The sequence below is a fragment of the Coregonus clupeaformis genome, chromosome 24 (assembly GCF_020615455.1).
Source record: "Coregonus clupeaformis isolate EN_2021a chromosome 24, ASM2061545v1, whole genome shotgun sequence".
NCBI classification, from domain to species: domain Eukaryota; kingdom Metazoa; phylum Chordata; class Actinopteri; order Salmoniformes; family Salmonidae; genus Coregonus; species Coregonus clupeaformis.
This window is the reverse complement of record NC_059215.1, coordinates 11,837,306-11,853,970: the sequence shown is the minus strand read 5'-3', so window position 1 is coordinate 11,853,970 and position 16,665 is coordinate 11,837,306. Positions and strand designations below refer to the sequence as shown.

The 16,665-nt window shown below is 40.6% G+C and overlaps 1 protein-coding gene across 2 annotated transcripts; it reads right to left on the bottom strand.

The window, feature by feature from the left end:
• Positions 1-151: 151 nt before the first annotated feature.
• On the bottom strand, positions 152-13,587 carry LOC121538017 (transcription factor CP2). 2 transcript variants are annotated; one of them, XM_041845749.2, is made up of 18 exons: positions 13,249-13,587; positions 12,532-12,769; positions 8,892-9,043; positions 8,688-8,764; positions 8,429-8,534; positions 8,105-8,211; positions 7,763-7,915; positions 7,513-7,623; positions 7,147-7,235; positions 6,891-6,939; positions 4,431-4,457; positions 3,695-3,739; positions 3,167-3,260; positions 2,947-3,037; positions 2,709-2,812; positions 2,370-2,512; positions 2,104-2,155; positions 152-2,002 (listed from the first exon to the last, which is right to left on the bottom strand). In XM_041845749.2, exons 2-18 carry the CDS (start codon positions 12,651-12,653, stop codon positions 1,965-1,967), a joined length of 1,560 nt encoding a protein of 519 aa, XP_041701683.1. In that variant the 5' UTR covers positions 12,654-12,769; positions 13,249-13,587; the 3' UTR covers positions 152-1,964. The 2 variants fall into 2 exon arrangements, with proteins under 2 accessions (XP_041701683.1, XP_041701684.1); XM_041845750.2 differs by lacking the exon at positions 4,431-4,457.
• Between the last annotated feature and the right edge of the window lie 3,078 nt (positions 13,588-16,665).

Below are 16,665 nucleotides of genomic sequence, written 5' to 3'. Positions count from 1 at the left end.
AATTATTTTCAGGCTTAAAATACCTGCTTATACAGAACGCAAAAGCTTGCGGAATATAGGAATAATAAAATGTAAAAACATTAAAAAACATTGTTTTCTCAATGGTGTCCACACAAAGCTATGCATTACAGAAAGATACAAACAGGCAATGTATGGGTAACTAGTTTAATCGTTCTGATGACTTGTGCGAGGGGCAAAGCTGGACAACATCTAAATATCAAGCCATTCATATTCTGGAAGCGTTCAGTTGAACTTGATTGAATGGGAACCAACTCTAGGTTTACACATGCAGGTTTAGCAAGCCCTAAACAACCCACTGCTATGTATTAGTGGCAATATCCAAAAACAATGCAAAGAGAGTGGTTCTCTAAACAAGGTAGGAACACATCTGTTAGAAAGGTTATAAAACTGCCAAAAGTAAGACATGATTCATATATTTTAAACAACTATCTACTTAAAATAAAGGTTTGAGAATTGTCCAAAACCCTTGTAATGAGATGGTAAAGTGATAAATACAGTGTGATGTAAGTAGGGATAGCGGGCAAGACAGACTGGTAAGTTGTGTGGTCACTAATAAAGAAAGACAGTGTGTCAATCAGATTAATGTATACCTTTACATTTGAGTCATTTAGTAGACGCTCTTATCCAAAGCGACTTACAGTAGCAATGTCTTGCTCGAGGGCACATCGACAGATTCTTCACCTAGTCGGCTCGGGGAATTGAGGGCCATATCATGATGAACAGAACAGTATACTGACACGGTCTTGACAGTGTTCAAAGGCCTAGAAAAGCTGCACAGATGTTCTCTCACAAGTAATAGAGGAGGACACAGGAAAACAGGACTGTGGGCTTTCACAGGAGCACAGCACTCACTGGAAGAGGACAGAGACGGGTTCTCATGGGCCTTTTCTCAATTAGATTTGCTCAACTCCTGCGTCCTCTCCTCCGTCCTCTCTCGACTCCTTTTGAAAAAGGTAAATCGGGGAGAGGAGATTGAACGTGGACGAAAATGTACTTGTTTGAAATAAGAAGCTCCTTCTCCAGTCGTGCGTCATTAGGCAAATTACGTTTACAGGGGTGGATCCCAAAATAAATGTTGTGCAAGACATTTTATAGATAAAAGGATAAAGTAGCATATCGCTTTTAAATGTGTGCATGCTTTTCTCCTCTGACAATACAACAGCTGATTCAAAGGGGGTGTGGGAGATATCAAAACTCTTCTGCGGTAGGATACACTTGTGCTTCCTCGCCAAAAGGAGGCTATTGAGGAGGGGAGGATCATCTTCCGTTTGCCTACTAACAATTTGACACACTCCTCGACTACTTATCGGTTTCCGGGTCACGGAGGAGAGAGAGAACAGAGGACGGAGGACAGACTTTTACCCAAACGAGAAAAGGACATAGGCTGCCGGTGTCCCTTTCATTATCTATTATGACACCACTTCCTGTTAAGGTTCTCTTTCCTGTGTCGTAGCTATGTAACCATAGCAACAGTCCTCACAAACTGGATCCTTGGTGTCAAGCAAGGCAGCCTAGCAGTAGGAGATGGAGACTGGAGACCAATGTATAGCACTCTGTATCTCTTGTCGTGGATCCCGTTTCATGGGAGACTGTATTCTAAAAACAGGACGTGGATCCCGTTCCATTCTCTTTTTCAAACACATGATCAGCAAAGCAGGAAAATGCAACCGTTTTAAAAGGGTTTCTAGCAGGGGAGGAGGCTGGAGAGTGTTGCTTCAATATGGCAGCTCAAATAGAGTCAGTCACTCCTTTAAAAAAGACAGTAAGGTATCAAGGATGGGCAAGGTGCTTCAGTCAAACATTCCCCATAGCAGAGGCCTCTAGAGAATGGAACAGGTCATCTTCAGCACAGTCCAGGAACATCAGGAGCCGAGGCTGTAGAGGGGCTTTCAGGGTTGGGTCTAAAGGACAGAGTAGGGGTTAGGCAATCCCCCAGACAGTCTTCATTTTAGGATGATGTGGTAGCCGTCATTCGTCTCGGCTGTTGGTAAAGAAACAGAGCCCAAGTCATGAAGGGTGACACCAAAGACACACTCCCCAATATTTGTGGTAAAAGAAAATGCTTGAATGACGCTCTCATACCTTTCATTGTGTCCAAAACAAAACATACTTCATCCTGGAAGTTTTGAATCATCTGTGAGAAACGAGAGATTCCATCTTAGAGGCCAGGAACAGTGTACACATTAGGACTCAGCCTTAAGGCAGACTGATCCAGGAACAAAGGCTGTGTCTAAAATCCGACCCTATTCAGTAGAGCACCACTTTTGAGACTCTGAGCAAAACTAGTGCACAACATAGGAATAGGGTGCCTTTTCGGAAGCACAAATGTATACTAAAGACAGCCTTACCTCATCACTGACCAGGACATGTATACCAGTGGGTCCCTGTTTAAAGATCTGACTGATCTGTCTGGGTGAGATGTTGAATAGCTGAGCGATCTTCTCGGTCAGCTCAACTGCTGTCAAGTCCTCCAGGTAGATGGCATGGTACACTGCAAAAGAAGACAAGACGTGTACAGGGATATATTGTCAATCATTTTCATAACACCGTATGTAGCTAACAGTGTATTATGCCATAACATCAGAGATATCATTATGCCATCATTTGGCGAATTGCGCCGCCATCAGCAAGTAAGTAAGCATGTGTTATGAATGCTTTGTATATAGATAACACACACACAAGCATACCGAAAAAAGTGCTGCTAGCTGTGTCTCCGTTCTGTTTCTGCTGCTGTTCCCGAGCCTGCTGGGACTCCTGGCACACATACACCGTCAGCCTGGGACGTACCACTCTACGCGCACACACAGAAATAAGATGACACGAGAAACTTCTCACACTCAATAATTGATCAAATTCAATAGGCATTTCCATTTTGCAGTATGAATGCTGCAATATAGAAGTAGAGTGGTAAGGAAGTACACCAACCGTCCTTTCAGTGCGTTGAACAGCCTAATACCATCTGCTGGCCCACAGATCTGAATGACATCTTCCCTGGTCAGCTTCAACAGATCCGCCCCTGGAACATAGAATAATCAGCCTAATACTCGTAAAGAATATAGATATTATTTTAGACTGACTTCCACAACATGACAACAAAGTTGAGAATATAAATTCACTGCAAGAAATGATATATTGACCTTCTTACCAGAGAAATTAGTGAAGAGCCGACAGAATGGTGAAAAGCGGTTTCTATGGAGCCACAGCTGAGCATCCTGTGGTGTTGCCGCGGGTAACAGATTCTGTTTGTTCCAAAAGAGAGACAGACAGGCAGCGCAAAAGCCATCAAATGATGTTGTTAAACCTTGGATTGGTTTTAAAAGCATACAATCAATTCCACTGTAAGGTCAGATATATACAGCCAGGTATGAGCCATTTCTCTGAGCTAACCCATCCCACAACATGCTGAAAGAAGGAATAAAGATCCAGTACAATGTCCGAGTAGATAGAATACCACTGTAGCAGTTATCCACTTCTGCACAGAAACACACAAAGAATGAATCAAATAAAAATAGTTTGTCTTCTTGTTCAATTGTTCTACACATACACGCAAACAGATATGTTCGGCGCCTGGTCAGAGAAGAAGTGTGTGCAATATATATCCAACCTTTGCTTTAAAAAAGGCAAAACAATTCAACATTCAAACTACAAAATCATCAAATAAATTAATATATACCTGATGGACACTTTCACTGTCTCTTGTAAGTAGATGGGACGACAACTGTAAGGCAGAATGTCTCTCAATTTTTAAATTATATTTCATCATCATATATCAAAACCTCCCCAAGCCCCCAAAAACCTTGCTTATGTATTCCTGTCTAAAATGGGGGTAAAACACAGGGGGTGATATTGACAGTGCAAACAGTGAGGCTATTGTCAAAATACATCCTATTGCTATAAACACTCTGCGCTGCATTTATTTCAAAACTAGTTTACATGACTATTACGTACATCATGTAGAGGTGATGTTATAAATGCTGGTACAAGTGTTTGGAGTATTAAGGTAGCCTGGTCCCATAATTGTTTGTGCTCTTGCCAACTCAATTGTCAATGAGTGACAAAGCGTTTGCATGAAGGCACAAACAGATTGGCACTCAGGCTAGTATTACAGTCTTCTTTGACACAGACACCACTTATTTGTGATGTCAAAAATTCAAGAGGGCCTTAGGGAGTGTTAAGGTAGATGTTGCTGCCTAAAAATGATTACAAACTACCCAAAACAACTGGATACATACTTATCAGCATTATCAGACAGCAAGTAATAGGGTTAATAAGTGCAATCAATAATTTAAAGATGATATATTATACATCAGTGAATATTGCACACTCCCACATTCTGTTTGAGTCTGTCTAAACCATAAAGTCTGCATCTTTAATCAGAGTCAGACATTTAGAAAATGTTGGAAACTTACAATCGTATCAGTCAGACAGCTTTCAATCTATATTGGATAACAATGCGGGAGAAAGAAGGGAGAAAAGGTGTACACACCCTTTATAAAACGGAACTTATAGGTGCAGGGACATGGATGTCTGTTTCCATCTATTAACCATATTAATCATTTGGGATGTGCGTCATACAACAGATTCTTTATGGAGGACGATAGTCTACTGCATCAGTTAAATGGTTACTTTGATGGACCGAAAAACAAAGGGCATGTTTTACCTATGTGTTAATAACTGGGATCTAGGTACATATGAATGTGAAATCACAACGCTTGCACTAGTCAAAGCAAATGGACCTATCCAACTTTTTTTATGACATTTCTCATTCTGCAGGTTCTTATAAAGTAGTCTGGTATTCTAACCCAAATTTGACGCGACTTTTCCATGCATCCCCTTTACTTTTCCCAAAGAATTTCAGAAAGATAACCAATTCAGAAAAGTACAAAACAGTATTGCCATATACAGTACCAGTCAAAAGTTTGGACACACCTACTCATTCCAGGGTTTTTCTTTATTTTTTACTATTTTATACATTGTAGAATAATAGCGAAGACATCAAAACTATGAAATAACACATATGGAATCATGTAGTAACCAAAAAAGTGTTAAACAAATCCAAATATATTTTATATTTGAGATTCTTCAAAGTAGCCACACGTTGCCTTGATGACAGCTTTGCACACTCTTGGCATTCTCTCAACCAGCTTCATGAGGTAGTCACCTGGAATGCATTTCAATTAACAGGTGTGCCTTGTTAAAAGTTAATTTGTGGAATTTCTTTCCTTCTTCATGCGTTTGAGCCAATCAGTTGTGTTGTAACAAGGTAGGGGTGGTATACAGAAGATAGCCCTATTTGATAAAATACCAAGTCCATATTATGGCAAGAACAGCTCAAATAAGCAAAGAGAAACGACAGTCCATCATTACTTTAAGACATGAAGGTCAATACGGAAAATGTCAAGAACTTTGAACGTTTCTTCAAGTGCAGTCGCAAAAACCATCAAGCGCTATGACGAAACTGGCTCTCATGAGGACCGCCACAGGAAAGTAAGACCCAGAGTTACCTCTGCTGCAGAGGATAAGTTCATTAGAGTTACCAGCCTCAGACATTGCAGCCCAAGTAAATGCTTCACAGAGTTCAAGTAACAGACACATCTCAACATCAACTGTAAAAAAAAAAAAAAAAAAAAAAAATCAACTGTTCAGAGGAGACTGTGTGAATCAGGCCTTCATGGTCGAATTGCTGCAAAGAAACCACTACTAAAGGACACCAATAAGAAGAAGAGACTTGCTTGGGGCAAGAAACACGAGCAATGGACATTAGACCGGTGGAAATCTGTCCTTTGGTCTGATCAGTCCAAATGTGAGATTTTTGGTTCCAACCGCAGTGTCTTTGTGAGACGCAGAGTAGGTGAACGGATGATCTCCGCATGTGTGGTTCCCACCGTGAAGCATGGAGGAGGTGGTGTGATGGTGTGGGCGTGCTTTGCTGGTGACACTGTCAGTGATTTATTTAGAATTCAAGGCACATTTAACCAGCATGGCTACCACAGCATTCTGCAGCGATACTCCATCCCATCTGGTTTGCGCTTAGTGGGACTATCATTTGTTTTTCAACAGGACAATGACCAAACACACCTCCAGGCTGCGTAAGGGCTATTTGACCAAGAAGAAGAGTGATGGAGTGCTGCATCAGATGACCTGGCCTCCACAAGTGAAGGAAAAGCAGCCAACAAGTGCTCAGCATATGTGGAAACTCCTTCCAGGAGAAGCTAGTTGAGAATACCAAGTGTGTGCAAAGCTGTCATCAAGGCAAAGGGTGGCTACTTTGAAGAAACTCAAATATAAAATATATTTTGATTTGTTTAACACTTTTTTGGTTACTACATGATTCCATGTGTTATTTCATAGTTTTGATGTCTTCACTATTATTCTACAATGTAGAAAATAGTAAAAATAAAGAAAAACCCCTGAATGATTAGGTGTGTCCAAACTTTTGACTGGTACTGTATATTCATTATTTTGTTAAATATGTTTGACTACATGCAAATGTGATCAATGGAAAACGGGTACACAAATGGACAGCTCTCTCATGCGAAAACCTAATGATGATGTCATGTTAAAGTGTGTGTTGCTTTGAAAATAAAACAATGTGTAATGACTGCAAAGTAATTCTCAGCCTAATTTTTTCAGTTTAGTTGAATCTCCCACTACAGACACTTTTTTTACAGTATTTCACTAGTGCTGCTGCCAACAGCAAATGCAAAACATGAACTCAAAGCATGACCACAATGTGTCAACTTCAGTTATGTGAAAGAAGCTGGACATTAAACATGTAGATGTGGGGGTTAGTGAGAAGGGATGGAACAGGAGATGATGAGCCATGGGTAGGTTTAGGACACACAAGGGGAAGGGACACAAGTACTTACATCTGCCACCTGAACAACTGGCTCTGGCTGGTGACCGGGGGATCCATTTCTGGGAAGGACAGAGAAAAGGTACTTTAAAATGTACTTTTGGGAGTAGATGGAAAACAGACAGAAATTCCCAAATAGAACAAAAAAACTGTTGTATTAGGCATTGCATCCCCATAATATTTCATAAATAGACATATACACCAAAATTAACCATTTGTAATGGAAGCAGTGTGGTTCAGAACAGACATGTTTATGTCCTGATCCCTACCCCTCTGCCACTGGAAAACTGTTGTGTGAGCTGTTGAAGCCAGGCGATGGGGAGTTATTGACATAGGTGACCTCTGGCCAGGGAGAGCACTGCAAGAGAACATTTCTGTTATTTTAGTAGGGAGGGAACTAGGCTCTTTACATAATCCAGCTCTCTCCAGATGTTAGTTCTTGATTTCAGAAATAAATCCTGTGTCGTACATCATTTCTATACATTATGATGAAATTATTTATACAAATACTATGCATCATTTTGTTCATGTTTCTTCATCACTTAGACATACTGACTACTGCCACACACCTTCCTCTCCATATCCAACAGTTTCCTCCATCCCTTTTCCCATTCACTCAACACACTAACTCTAACCTCTGTTAGGATGGTGGTTTCATAGGATGGCTGGTATTTCTCCTTCTCCTGAGGCGCCCTCTTCTCCATCTTCTCTCTGTCTGTCTTCTGCTTCCTGTCTGCACCTTTAGGCTGCCACAGGTGAGGTAAAGTCATTATGTTTATTATGGATAGTACAATGACGAGGATCAAATGAAGCTAACATCTAACGTACCTTTCAATGACAAAAGTTAACCCATTTTCATTGTTTTTGCTCAGACTTTCTTCTCACCTTGAAGACTTTGACCTGACAGCTGGCAGAATGCTGGTGCTCTGTATACTCTTCACCATCGTTCTCTTTGAAAGTGTCAATCTGGATGCGAAAAGGCACGCCCTTCTCTCCCCCGTGCTTCCGCATGGTGAACTCTGTGCTGATGCAGTGAACCTAAAACAAGGAATTGTCATGACTATTTGAAAACTGGTGGATGTTGTTTTATTCAATAAAAAACAGAGAGAGAGCTCTATTTGTCTTGAAAACCATTTGTTTCCATTAAGACAGCCTTGGCCTGATATTAGATGATAAGCTACGACCAGCATTATGAAAACAACCATGAGGTTGTGTTTATCATGCTACCTGGATAAAAACCGAGGTTCTTTTTGACGGGTCCCACAGGAACTCCACCGTGTTAAGCTGAGTAGGGTTAGCCCTGGGGTCGACCATGCCAACTGACATAGGGATATCTGCAATGGAGCAACGCGAGACAAGTTATCAGAAGGATTGTGTGAGCAAACTAACTACACGTTATGCAGCCTGTTGTCAACCATAATTTCATTCAGTGAAGATATAGCTCTGTGTTATTTAAAGCAATTTCAGTGCCAGTCTTAAAAGCAGCCCCCTTCAGTCCTTCTTCACCCAGAGTGGTCCAATACCCTTCCAAGACAGAGGCAGAGAGCTTACCCAGGTCGAGGATGCGGTCTCCAGGCCTGTTCCAGCGCCAGCCCTCCAGCTGCTGGTGCTCTGTGTACTGAAGACGCCGGTCATGGAAGACCACTCGGATGATGCTCTGAGGACACACAGAAACATCACTGAGGAACCAGGAAGTACCTGCACTATTGGTAGAACACATGGGAAATTATGGCATAGGAACAGGCCCAGACAAACAAATGCTCACTCTCATGCCTTTGGTCATGACTCATTGTGTTCTTGTTCATCTTACCTTCACCATTTTGCCAGTGATTTCTGGGAGTTCACCCATTTTCCGATTGTCAAGCATTCGAATTTCATAAGACTGTCCTGAAATCAAAAGAAATAAGCTTTAGTTCATAAACATACCACATCATTTTCTGGCAATTTCTTTAAATTAGCAACAAATTCACAAGAAAATCACAATCATGAAAATGGAACACAGACAGATGCTAACCTTGGTTGAGGTAGGTAAGTGTTTCATCGTGCAGTTTGATGGCAGGCGAGGTAGCTGCACACAGAACATACTGGAAAGGAAGAATCTTGTTCTCACTGTCAGGCGGCAGGTTGGACTCCTCCTGCTTAAAGATGGGGAGGGCCAGCACATCACTGGAGAAAAAGCCACAAGACAACATGGTCAATGAACTGGCAAGCCAACGTCTTTTACAAGCACATGATATTGGCATAGTATCAACATCTGTCTGAAACAACAACTCAACAGGCCTTGGATCTCCCCAGTATGAGACTGAGGGAGGAGGCGAATTTCTTAAAATAAACTCCTTTGTAAATTCTGTTACCCATCCAATAAATGTAGGCGTAAATAAATATATCACTAGGAGCCACTGGAAAAAGGAGAAGTGATTTACAACATTCTCTTTCTTTACAGTTAATTAGTTATGATGGTAAAAACTTGTGCAGAACAATCAACTACCTCGGTATCCAGCCTGGGTATCTCATCCTCCTGCGCAACATTAGAATGTCACTGACAATAAGGCACTTTGCAGGCACTTTAGTATCATGTAACAGAACACTTACAAAACTAACAAAAGAGCAGTCTGAAAGAGAGAGCTGTATCCCTTACACAAAAACTGTTCCTGACTCTGCAAATTCCCAAGTTTGACTGAGAATAAGGCCTACTCTTTTCTGGCATAAGAACAACCCTCAAGAGAGAACTGACGGAAGGTTAGGCCTATGCATGATGAATGCAGCCTAACTCATGTGAATTAGTAGCAAAAAAACTAAATGTGTGTGTGATGTGTTCACGAAAACACACAAAACACCTTTGGACATACACACCACCACCAAGAAATATTTTCAGAAGCTGCACTGTCCACTAACACAGAAAGTAGGCAAATGATAAACTGTAGTATGGGAGAGACAATTGAGCAACATTGAGAATATGATACATTCTAAATGCATTCTATTCCAGAATGGAATACACATAAAGTAAATAGTAGGCTGTTTCCACCTGAGGGATGCATTCCTTAACCAACGTTACAGCTTCAATATTAATAGGTTCTTTGGCTGACGCTCTCGCTTCACTGAAAACACACTAGGAAAAACAGCTAGAGAGCGACAGCCACCATCTCTTTATAGGCTAACTGATACAGATGATAGGGCCTACAGTGAGGGGGAAAAGTATTTGATCCCCTGCTTATTTTGTACGTTTGCCCACTGACAAAGACATGATCAGTCTATAATTTTCATGGTAGGTTTATTTGAACAGTGATACAGAATCACAACAAAAAAATCCAGAAAAACGCATGTCAAAAATGTTATGAATTGATTTGCATTTTAATAAGGTAAATAAGTATTTGACCCCTCTGCAAAAAAACATGACTTAGTACTTGGTGGCAAAACCCTTGTTGGCAATCACAGAGGTCAGACGTTTCTTGTAGTTGGCCACCAGGTTTGCACACATCTCAGGAGGGATTTTGTCCCACTCCTCTTTGCAGATCTTCTCCAAGTTATTAAGGTTTCGAGGCTGACGTTTGGCAACTCAAACCTTCAGCTCCCTCCACAGAATTTCTATGGGATTAAGGTCTGGAGACTGGCTAGGCCACTCCAGGACCTTAATGTGCTTCTTCTTCAGCCACTCCTTTGTTGCCTTGGCGGTGTGTTTTGAATCATTGTCATGCTGGAATACCCATCCACGACCCATTTTCAATGCCCTGGCTGAGGGAAGGAGGTTCTCACCCAAGATTTGACAGTAAATGGCGCTGTCCATCATCCCTTTGATGTGGTGAAGTTGTCCTGTCCCCTTAGCAGAAAAACACCCCCAAAGCATAATGTTTCCACCTACATGTTTGATGGTGGGGATGGTGTTCTTGGGGTCATAGGCAGCATTCCTCCTCCTCCAAACACGGAGAGTTAAGTTGATGCCAAAGAGCTCGATTTTGGTCTCATCTGACCACAACACTTTTACCCAGTTCTCCTCTGAATCATTCAGATGTTCATTGGCAAACTTCAGACGGGCCTGTAAATGTGCTTTCTTGAGCAGGGGGACCTTGCGGGCGCTGCAGGATTTCAGTCCTTCACAGCGTAGTGTGTTACCAATTGTTTTCTTGGTGACTATGGTCCCAGCTGCCTTGAGATCATTGACAAGATCCTCCCGTGTAGTTCTGGGCTGATTCCTCACCGTTCTCATGATCATTGCAACTCCACGAGGGGAGATCTTGCATGGAGCCCCAGGCCGAGGGAGATTGACAGTTCTTTTGTGTTTCTTCCATTTGAGAATAATCGCACCAACTGTTGTCACCTTCTCACCAAGCTGCTTGGCAATGGTCTTGTAGCCCATTCCAGCCTTGTGTAGGTCTACAATATTGTCCCTGACATCCTTGGAGAGCTCTTTGGTCTTGGCCATGGTGGAGAGTTTGGAATCTGATTGATTGATTGCTTCTGTGGACAGGTGTCTTTTATACAGGTAACAAGCTGAGATTAGGAGCACTCCCTTTAAGAGTGTGCTCCTAATCTCAGCTCGTTACCTGTATAAAAGACACCTGGGAGCCAGAAATCTTTCTGATTGAGAGGGGGTCAAAAACGTATTTCCCTCATTAAAATGCAAATCAATTTATAACATTTTTGACATGCGTTTTTCTGGATTTTTGTTGTTGTTCTTCTGTCTCTCACTGTTCAAATAAACCTACCATAAAAAGTATAGACTGATCATTTGGTGGTCTTCTGTAGCTCAGCTGGTAGAGCACGGCCCATGTAATGTCAAGGTAGTGGGTTCGATCCCCGGGACCACCCATACACAAAAAATTTATGCACGCATGACTGTAAGTCGCTTTGGATAAAAGCGTCTGCTAAATGGCATATTATTTATTATTTATGTCTTTGTCAGTGGGCAAACGTACAAAATCAGCAGGGGATCAAATACTTTTTTCCCTCACTGTATTCTAGAATAGGCTACTCCTCAAGACAAATAATACCGGGTTTTTTTCTCCCACTGACAAAGCCAAAGTCATATCACAGATAGAACAATGAGCCAGATATTTCACCAGATGTATAAATGTGAAGCATCCGGTTGATAGAACAATGAGCCAGATATTTCACCAGATGTATAAATGTGAAGCATCCGGTTGGCGTTTCCACTCACTACCAAATATGGTGATGAGAGGAAGGCCAGTGGCTGGCAGTGGGAGAAGATGGAGCGAGAGTGATTTTGGCAGACATTCTGCACATTTTCTCATCGATTAATCATTTGATCTCCATACAGTTTTCTGTTTGCAAAACTAGAATATGTAACAAACAGACTGGACTGTGTTTTGTAGACTTCACCCTTTGCCAAAGTTTTTAAAAACTGCGTTGTTTAGGAGTGCGAGGGCGAATTTAGTTATTGCACACGCGCACTTCACACAGTAGCGTTCCCTAATGGAAATACGCAAACAAATGCTACAACGCGCCAATAGTCTCTCACTAGCTTGTGCTTGGCTCTGCCTACCTCCTTGCTTGTTCTGTCCACTATGATTAATTTGCTCCCATTGGAAACGACAGGCTCTGGTCTATCTTGGGTTAGTTATAAAAATCTTTGGTAATATTTATTTCAATTCTAACATATCAATGCATTTCAATAGACTTCCAATGACGATTCATACCTCATACTGTATGCCCCAGCTCCAAGCTCCTGTCCAATGCCAGAGAGACTGGCATCGAAGTCCTGGACCAGACCTGATTCAATCACCTCATCAGTGAGCGGCAACTTCAGAGCCCAAGCCATGACGACGAAGATAGTGAAACTGATTCCAGTCGAACTTATGTCAAATTCTCATCCCTGGCCTCAAAATTCCAAACTGCTAATTTCTTACAGCCTGGCAGATGTCTGCTGCTACCAAGCTGGAAGAGAAAAGCCATAATACATACACAGTTTGGTACCGTTATATGTCATCTTAGCCAGGAGAGTGTAAATACTATTTGTTTTAATATATGCCTAGCAAATGAATTGACAGATCATAGATAGATAGCTAGCGATTCCAGATTGTGTGGACAACAAAAAGCAATCACAGCAGACAGGTACTTCTGAATGACTGATAACGTATATGCTGTGTGTAATCGTGAATGTAACATTGTTAACTATGAACATGGGGCATACCCATACTAGCTGGCTAGCTCAGTAGCTGGGGACCTAGCAGACTAAACTCCACCGTGGTTTAGTCCGATACTGGGGAACTTGACTGTGAATGAATGTTAGCTAGCTAAACGTTAACAACTACTAAACCGGTCAACACAGCACAGCACAATCGGTTTGTGTTAAATATGAAGTTAGATTATGATAGCACTTCTAGTAATTAGATTACGTTAGCCATCGAACTTACCTTTGAAACCGAGTAAATTGGCTAGCTACTGTATCTAACTCTGCGACCGTTGCATTCCATGTCTCAGTTGCTCCCTCGTTCTCGCACTAATATAAACAACATAAGCTAGCTACCTAGCCAGCTAGCTACTCTTCGGGACAGCAGCCCTGTGGACACCGATTATTTGAATATAACGAGCATTAATTAAGTCGTATAAGGTAGTTAGTTAAATCTGCATTAAACTATATCTGTAATATATCGTTATACAAACACAAGTCACGAAAAAATATATAATTGCTTGTTTATCTAGCTATTCAGCTACCTAGCTAGAAAAATAGCTAATTTCCGCAAGCTCCTTCACCGCTGTGAAGCAGGCAATAATAACTGAGTACTTCCGGGTCATGAATTTTTGGAATCCTTCAGAATAAGAGTCCCATCCGGTATACTTTGTAGAAATTATGGAAATGTGCACAATTATCGATATGTTTTATACTAGTTATCATACAAAAAAAATGCAAAAGTATTTCTATTAGAAATTATGTGATTTATTTGTTTATATAAAACTACTAACTAATATGACCACTCTGTAGAAAGGGGAGACTCTCACGAACATGGATGGTGTTCTCAGTTTTGCTCTATGACCCCCACAACTGTCACAGGACTCCTATAAAGGTAACCCATTCAAATGAATGGAAGTATGTAGGTATTTTTGTGGCAACAAAAAATAAGGGGTTAAATATGTGTACAAAATATATATCATTATAATGTATATATATATATATATATATATATATATATATATATATATATATATATATACACTACCAGCCAAAAGTTTGGACACACCTACTCATTCAAGGGTTTTTCTTTATTTTTACTATTTTTTACATTGTATAATAATAGTGAAGACATCAACACTATGAAATAACCCATATGGAATCATGTAGTAACGAAAAAAAGGTTAAACAAATCAGACACTTCAAAACCTTATTCCTTATGATAACATTTTTGACTGTCTTTTTTGCCTTTTATGAATGTGTTATTCAATGCGTTTCTATGGGCTATAGTAGTAAAGGCCAAATTAAATATTTTATCAAATAATATTTTTATACCTAAAGGGGTCCCCCCCTTCTTAGACTTTTAAGAATTGTAAGGGCTGCATATTGAACATACATATTGCACCATACTCTTTAAGGGCCACAAATGAGCAGTGACGCTCCTCTGAGTGTAAACTCCGTAGATTTGGAAATTAGAAGTGCTCCTGATTAGAATGGATCCCCCTTTTACTGCGACACAACACACAGAAAATTGTGTACGGTGCAATATGAATGTCAAATATGAAAAAAACTATTGGATTTAAGCTGATTGGCCACTCTTTAAGGGCCGCAAAATTAGCAGTGATGCTCCTCTGTGTGTGTGTAAACACAGAGGGGTGTAAACTCTGTGGATTTGGGAAGTAGAAGTGATTCTGAGTAGAATGGACCCTGTTTTACTGCGACACAACGTACAGAAAATTGTGTACGGAGTAATATGTGTGTCCAATACAAAAAAAGGATTGGATTTCAGCTGAAAAAACCTCTTAACACTCTTTAACCTCTTAAGGATCTGACCCATTTTTTCAATTTTCGCCTAAAATGACATACCCAAATCTAACTGCCTGTAGCTCAGGACCTGAAGCAAGGATACGCATATTCTTGATAACATTTGAAAGGAAACACTTTGAAGTTTGTGGAAATGTGAAATTAATGTAGGAGAATATAACACATTAGATCTGGTACAAGATAATACAAACAAAAAAAACATGTGTTTTTATCATCTTTGAAATGCAAGAGAAAGGCCACAATGTAATATTGCAGTTTAGGCGTGTGTGCAAAGTTTCAGATTGATCCAGTGATACGACTATTTTGTATCAAGTCTGCCCAAATGTGCCAAATTGGTCAATTGATACATTTTCAAATACATAACTATAGAGAACATACAAAAATTATATGGTAATACAAAATTGAAGTTTACACACTCCCAGGAATGTCATACATGATGGATTATTATCTTATACACTAACTTTCACACATCTAGATTGCCGGGCGGGGTGGATGTGGAGCCAGAGACAGCAGGGGTTCAAACTGTAGAACCCAGTTCCTACATTTGAATATAAAAATGAATTTTATCAAACAAAACTAAGCTAAATTTTATCTCTGAGACCCTTAGGATGACAAATCAGAGCAAGATTACTGAATGTAAGTACATTATTTACCTTCAGAGGTGAATGTATCAAACCAGTTACCGTGAAAAGTTTTTTGTTGTTGCGCACTCTCCTCAAGCAATAGCATGGTATTTTTTCACTGTAATAGCTACTGAAAATTAGATAGTGCAGTTAGATTAACAATAATGTAAGCTTTCTGCCCATGTAAGACATGTCTATGTCCTGGAAAGTTTGCTGTTACTTACAACAGTCATGCTAATCACATTAGCGCACGTTAGCTCAACCGTCCCGTATACAGGACACCGATTCCGTAGAGGTTAAGGGCCGCAGAATGAGAAGTGATGCTCCTTGGGTTGTAAACTTTGTGGATTTGGAAACTAGAGGTGCTCCTGAGTAGAATGGACCCCCCTTTTACTGCGACACATTGTACAGGAAATTGTGTATGGTGCAATATGTATGTCCAATCAGTGCTTGACTTGGACTGAGATAGGTGCCATTACTCATTTTGGGTGCCGGACCTGTGTATATTTACAGTTGAAGTCGGAAGTTTACATACACTTAAGGTTGGAGTCATTAAAACTCGTTTTTCAACCACTCCACAAATGTCTTGTTAACAAACTATAGTTTTGGCAAGTCGGTTAGGACATCTACTTTGTGCATGACACAAGTAATCTTTCCAACAATTGTTTACAGACAGATTATTTCACTTATAATTCACTGTATCACAATTCCAGTGGGTCAGAAGTTTACATACACTAAGTTGACGGTGCCTTTAAACAGCTTGGAAAATTCCAGAAAATTATTTCATGGCTTTAGAAGCTTCTGATAGGCTAATTGACATCATTTGAGTCAATTGGAGGTGTACCTGTGGATGTATTTCAAGGCCTGTCTCCTAGAGATGAACGTACTTTGGTGCGAAAAGTGCAAATCAATACCAGAACAACAGCAAAGGACCTTGTGAAGATGCTGGAGGAAACAGGTACAAAAGTATCTATATCCACAGTAAAACAAGTCCTATATCGACGTAACCTGAAAGACTGCTCAGCAAGGAAGAAGCCACTGCTCCAAAACCGCCATAAAAAAGCCAGACTACAGTTTGCAACTGCACATGGGGACAAAGATCGTACTTTTTGGAGAAATGTCCTCTGGTCTGATGAAACAAAATAGAACTGTTTGGCCATAATGACCATCGTTATGTTTGGAGGAAAAAGGGGGTCGCTTGCAAGCCGAAGAAC

What these genes read in the sequence shown, in the direction of transcription:
- LOC121538017 (XM_041845749.2), bottom strand. Translation starts at nt 12,653, where the DNA reads ATGGCTTGGGCTCTGAAGTTGCCGCTCACTGATGAGGTGATTGAATCA. An exon ending in GCTCTTCACTAATTTCTCTG is followed by an intron (nt 3,038 to 3,166) that starts GTAAGAAGGTCA and finishes TCTATGTTCCAG; the next exon opens with GGGCGGATCTGTTGAAGCTG. An exon ending in AGCTAGCAGCACTTTTTTCG is followed by an intron (nt 2,513 to 2,708) that starts GTATGCTTGTGT and finishes CTTCTTTTGCAG; the next exon opens with TGTACCATGCCATCTACCTG.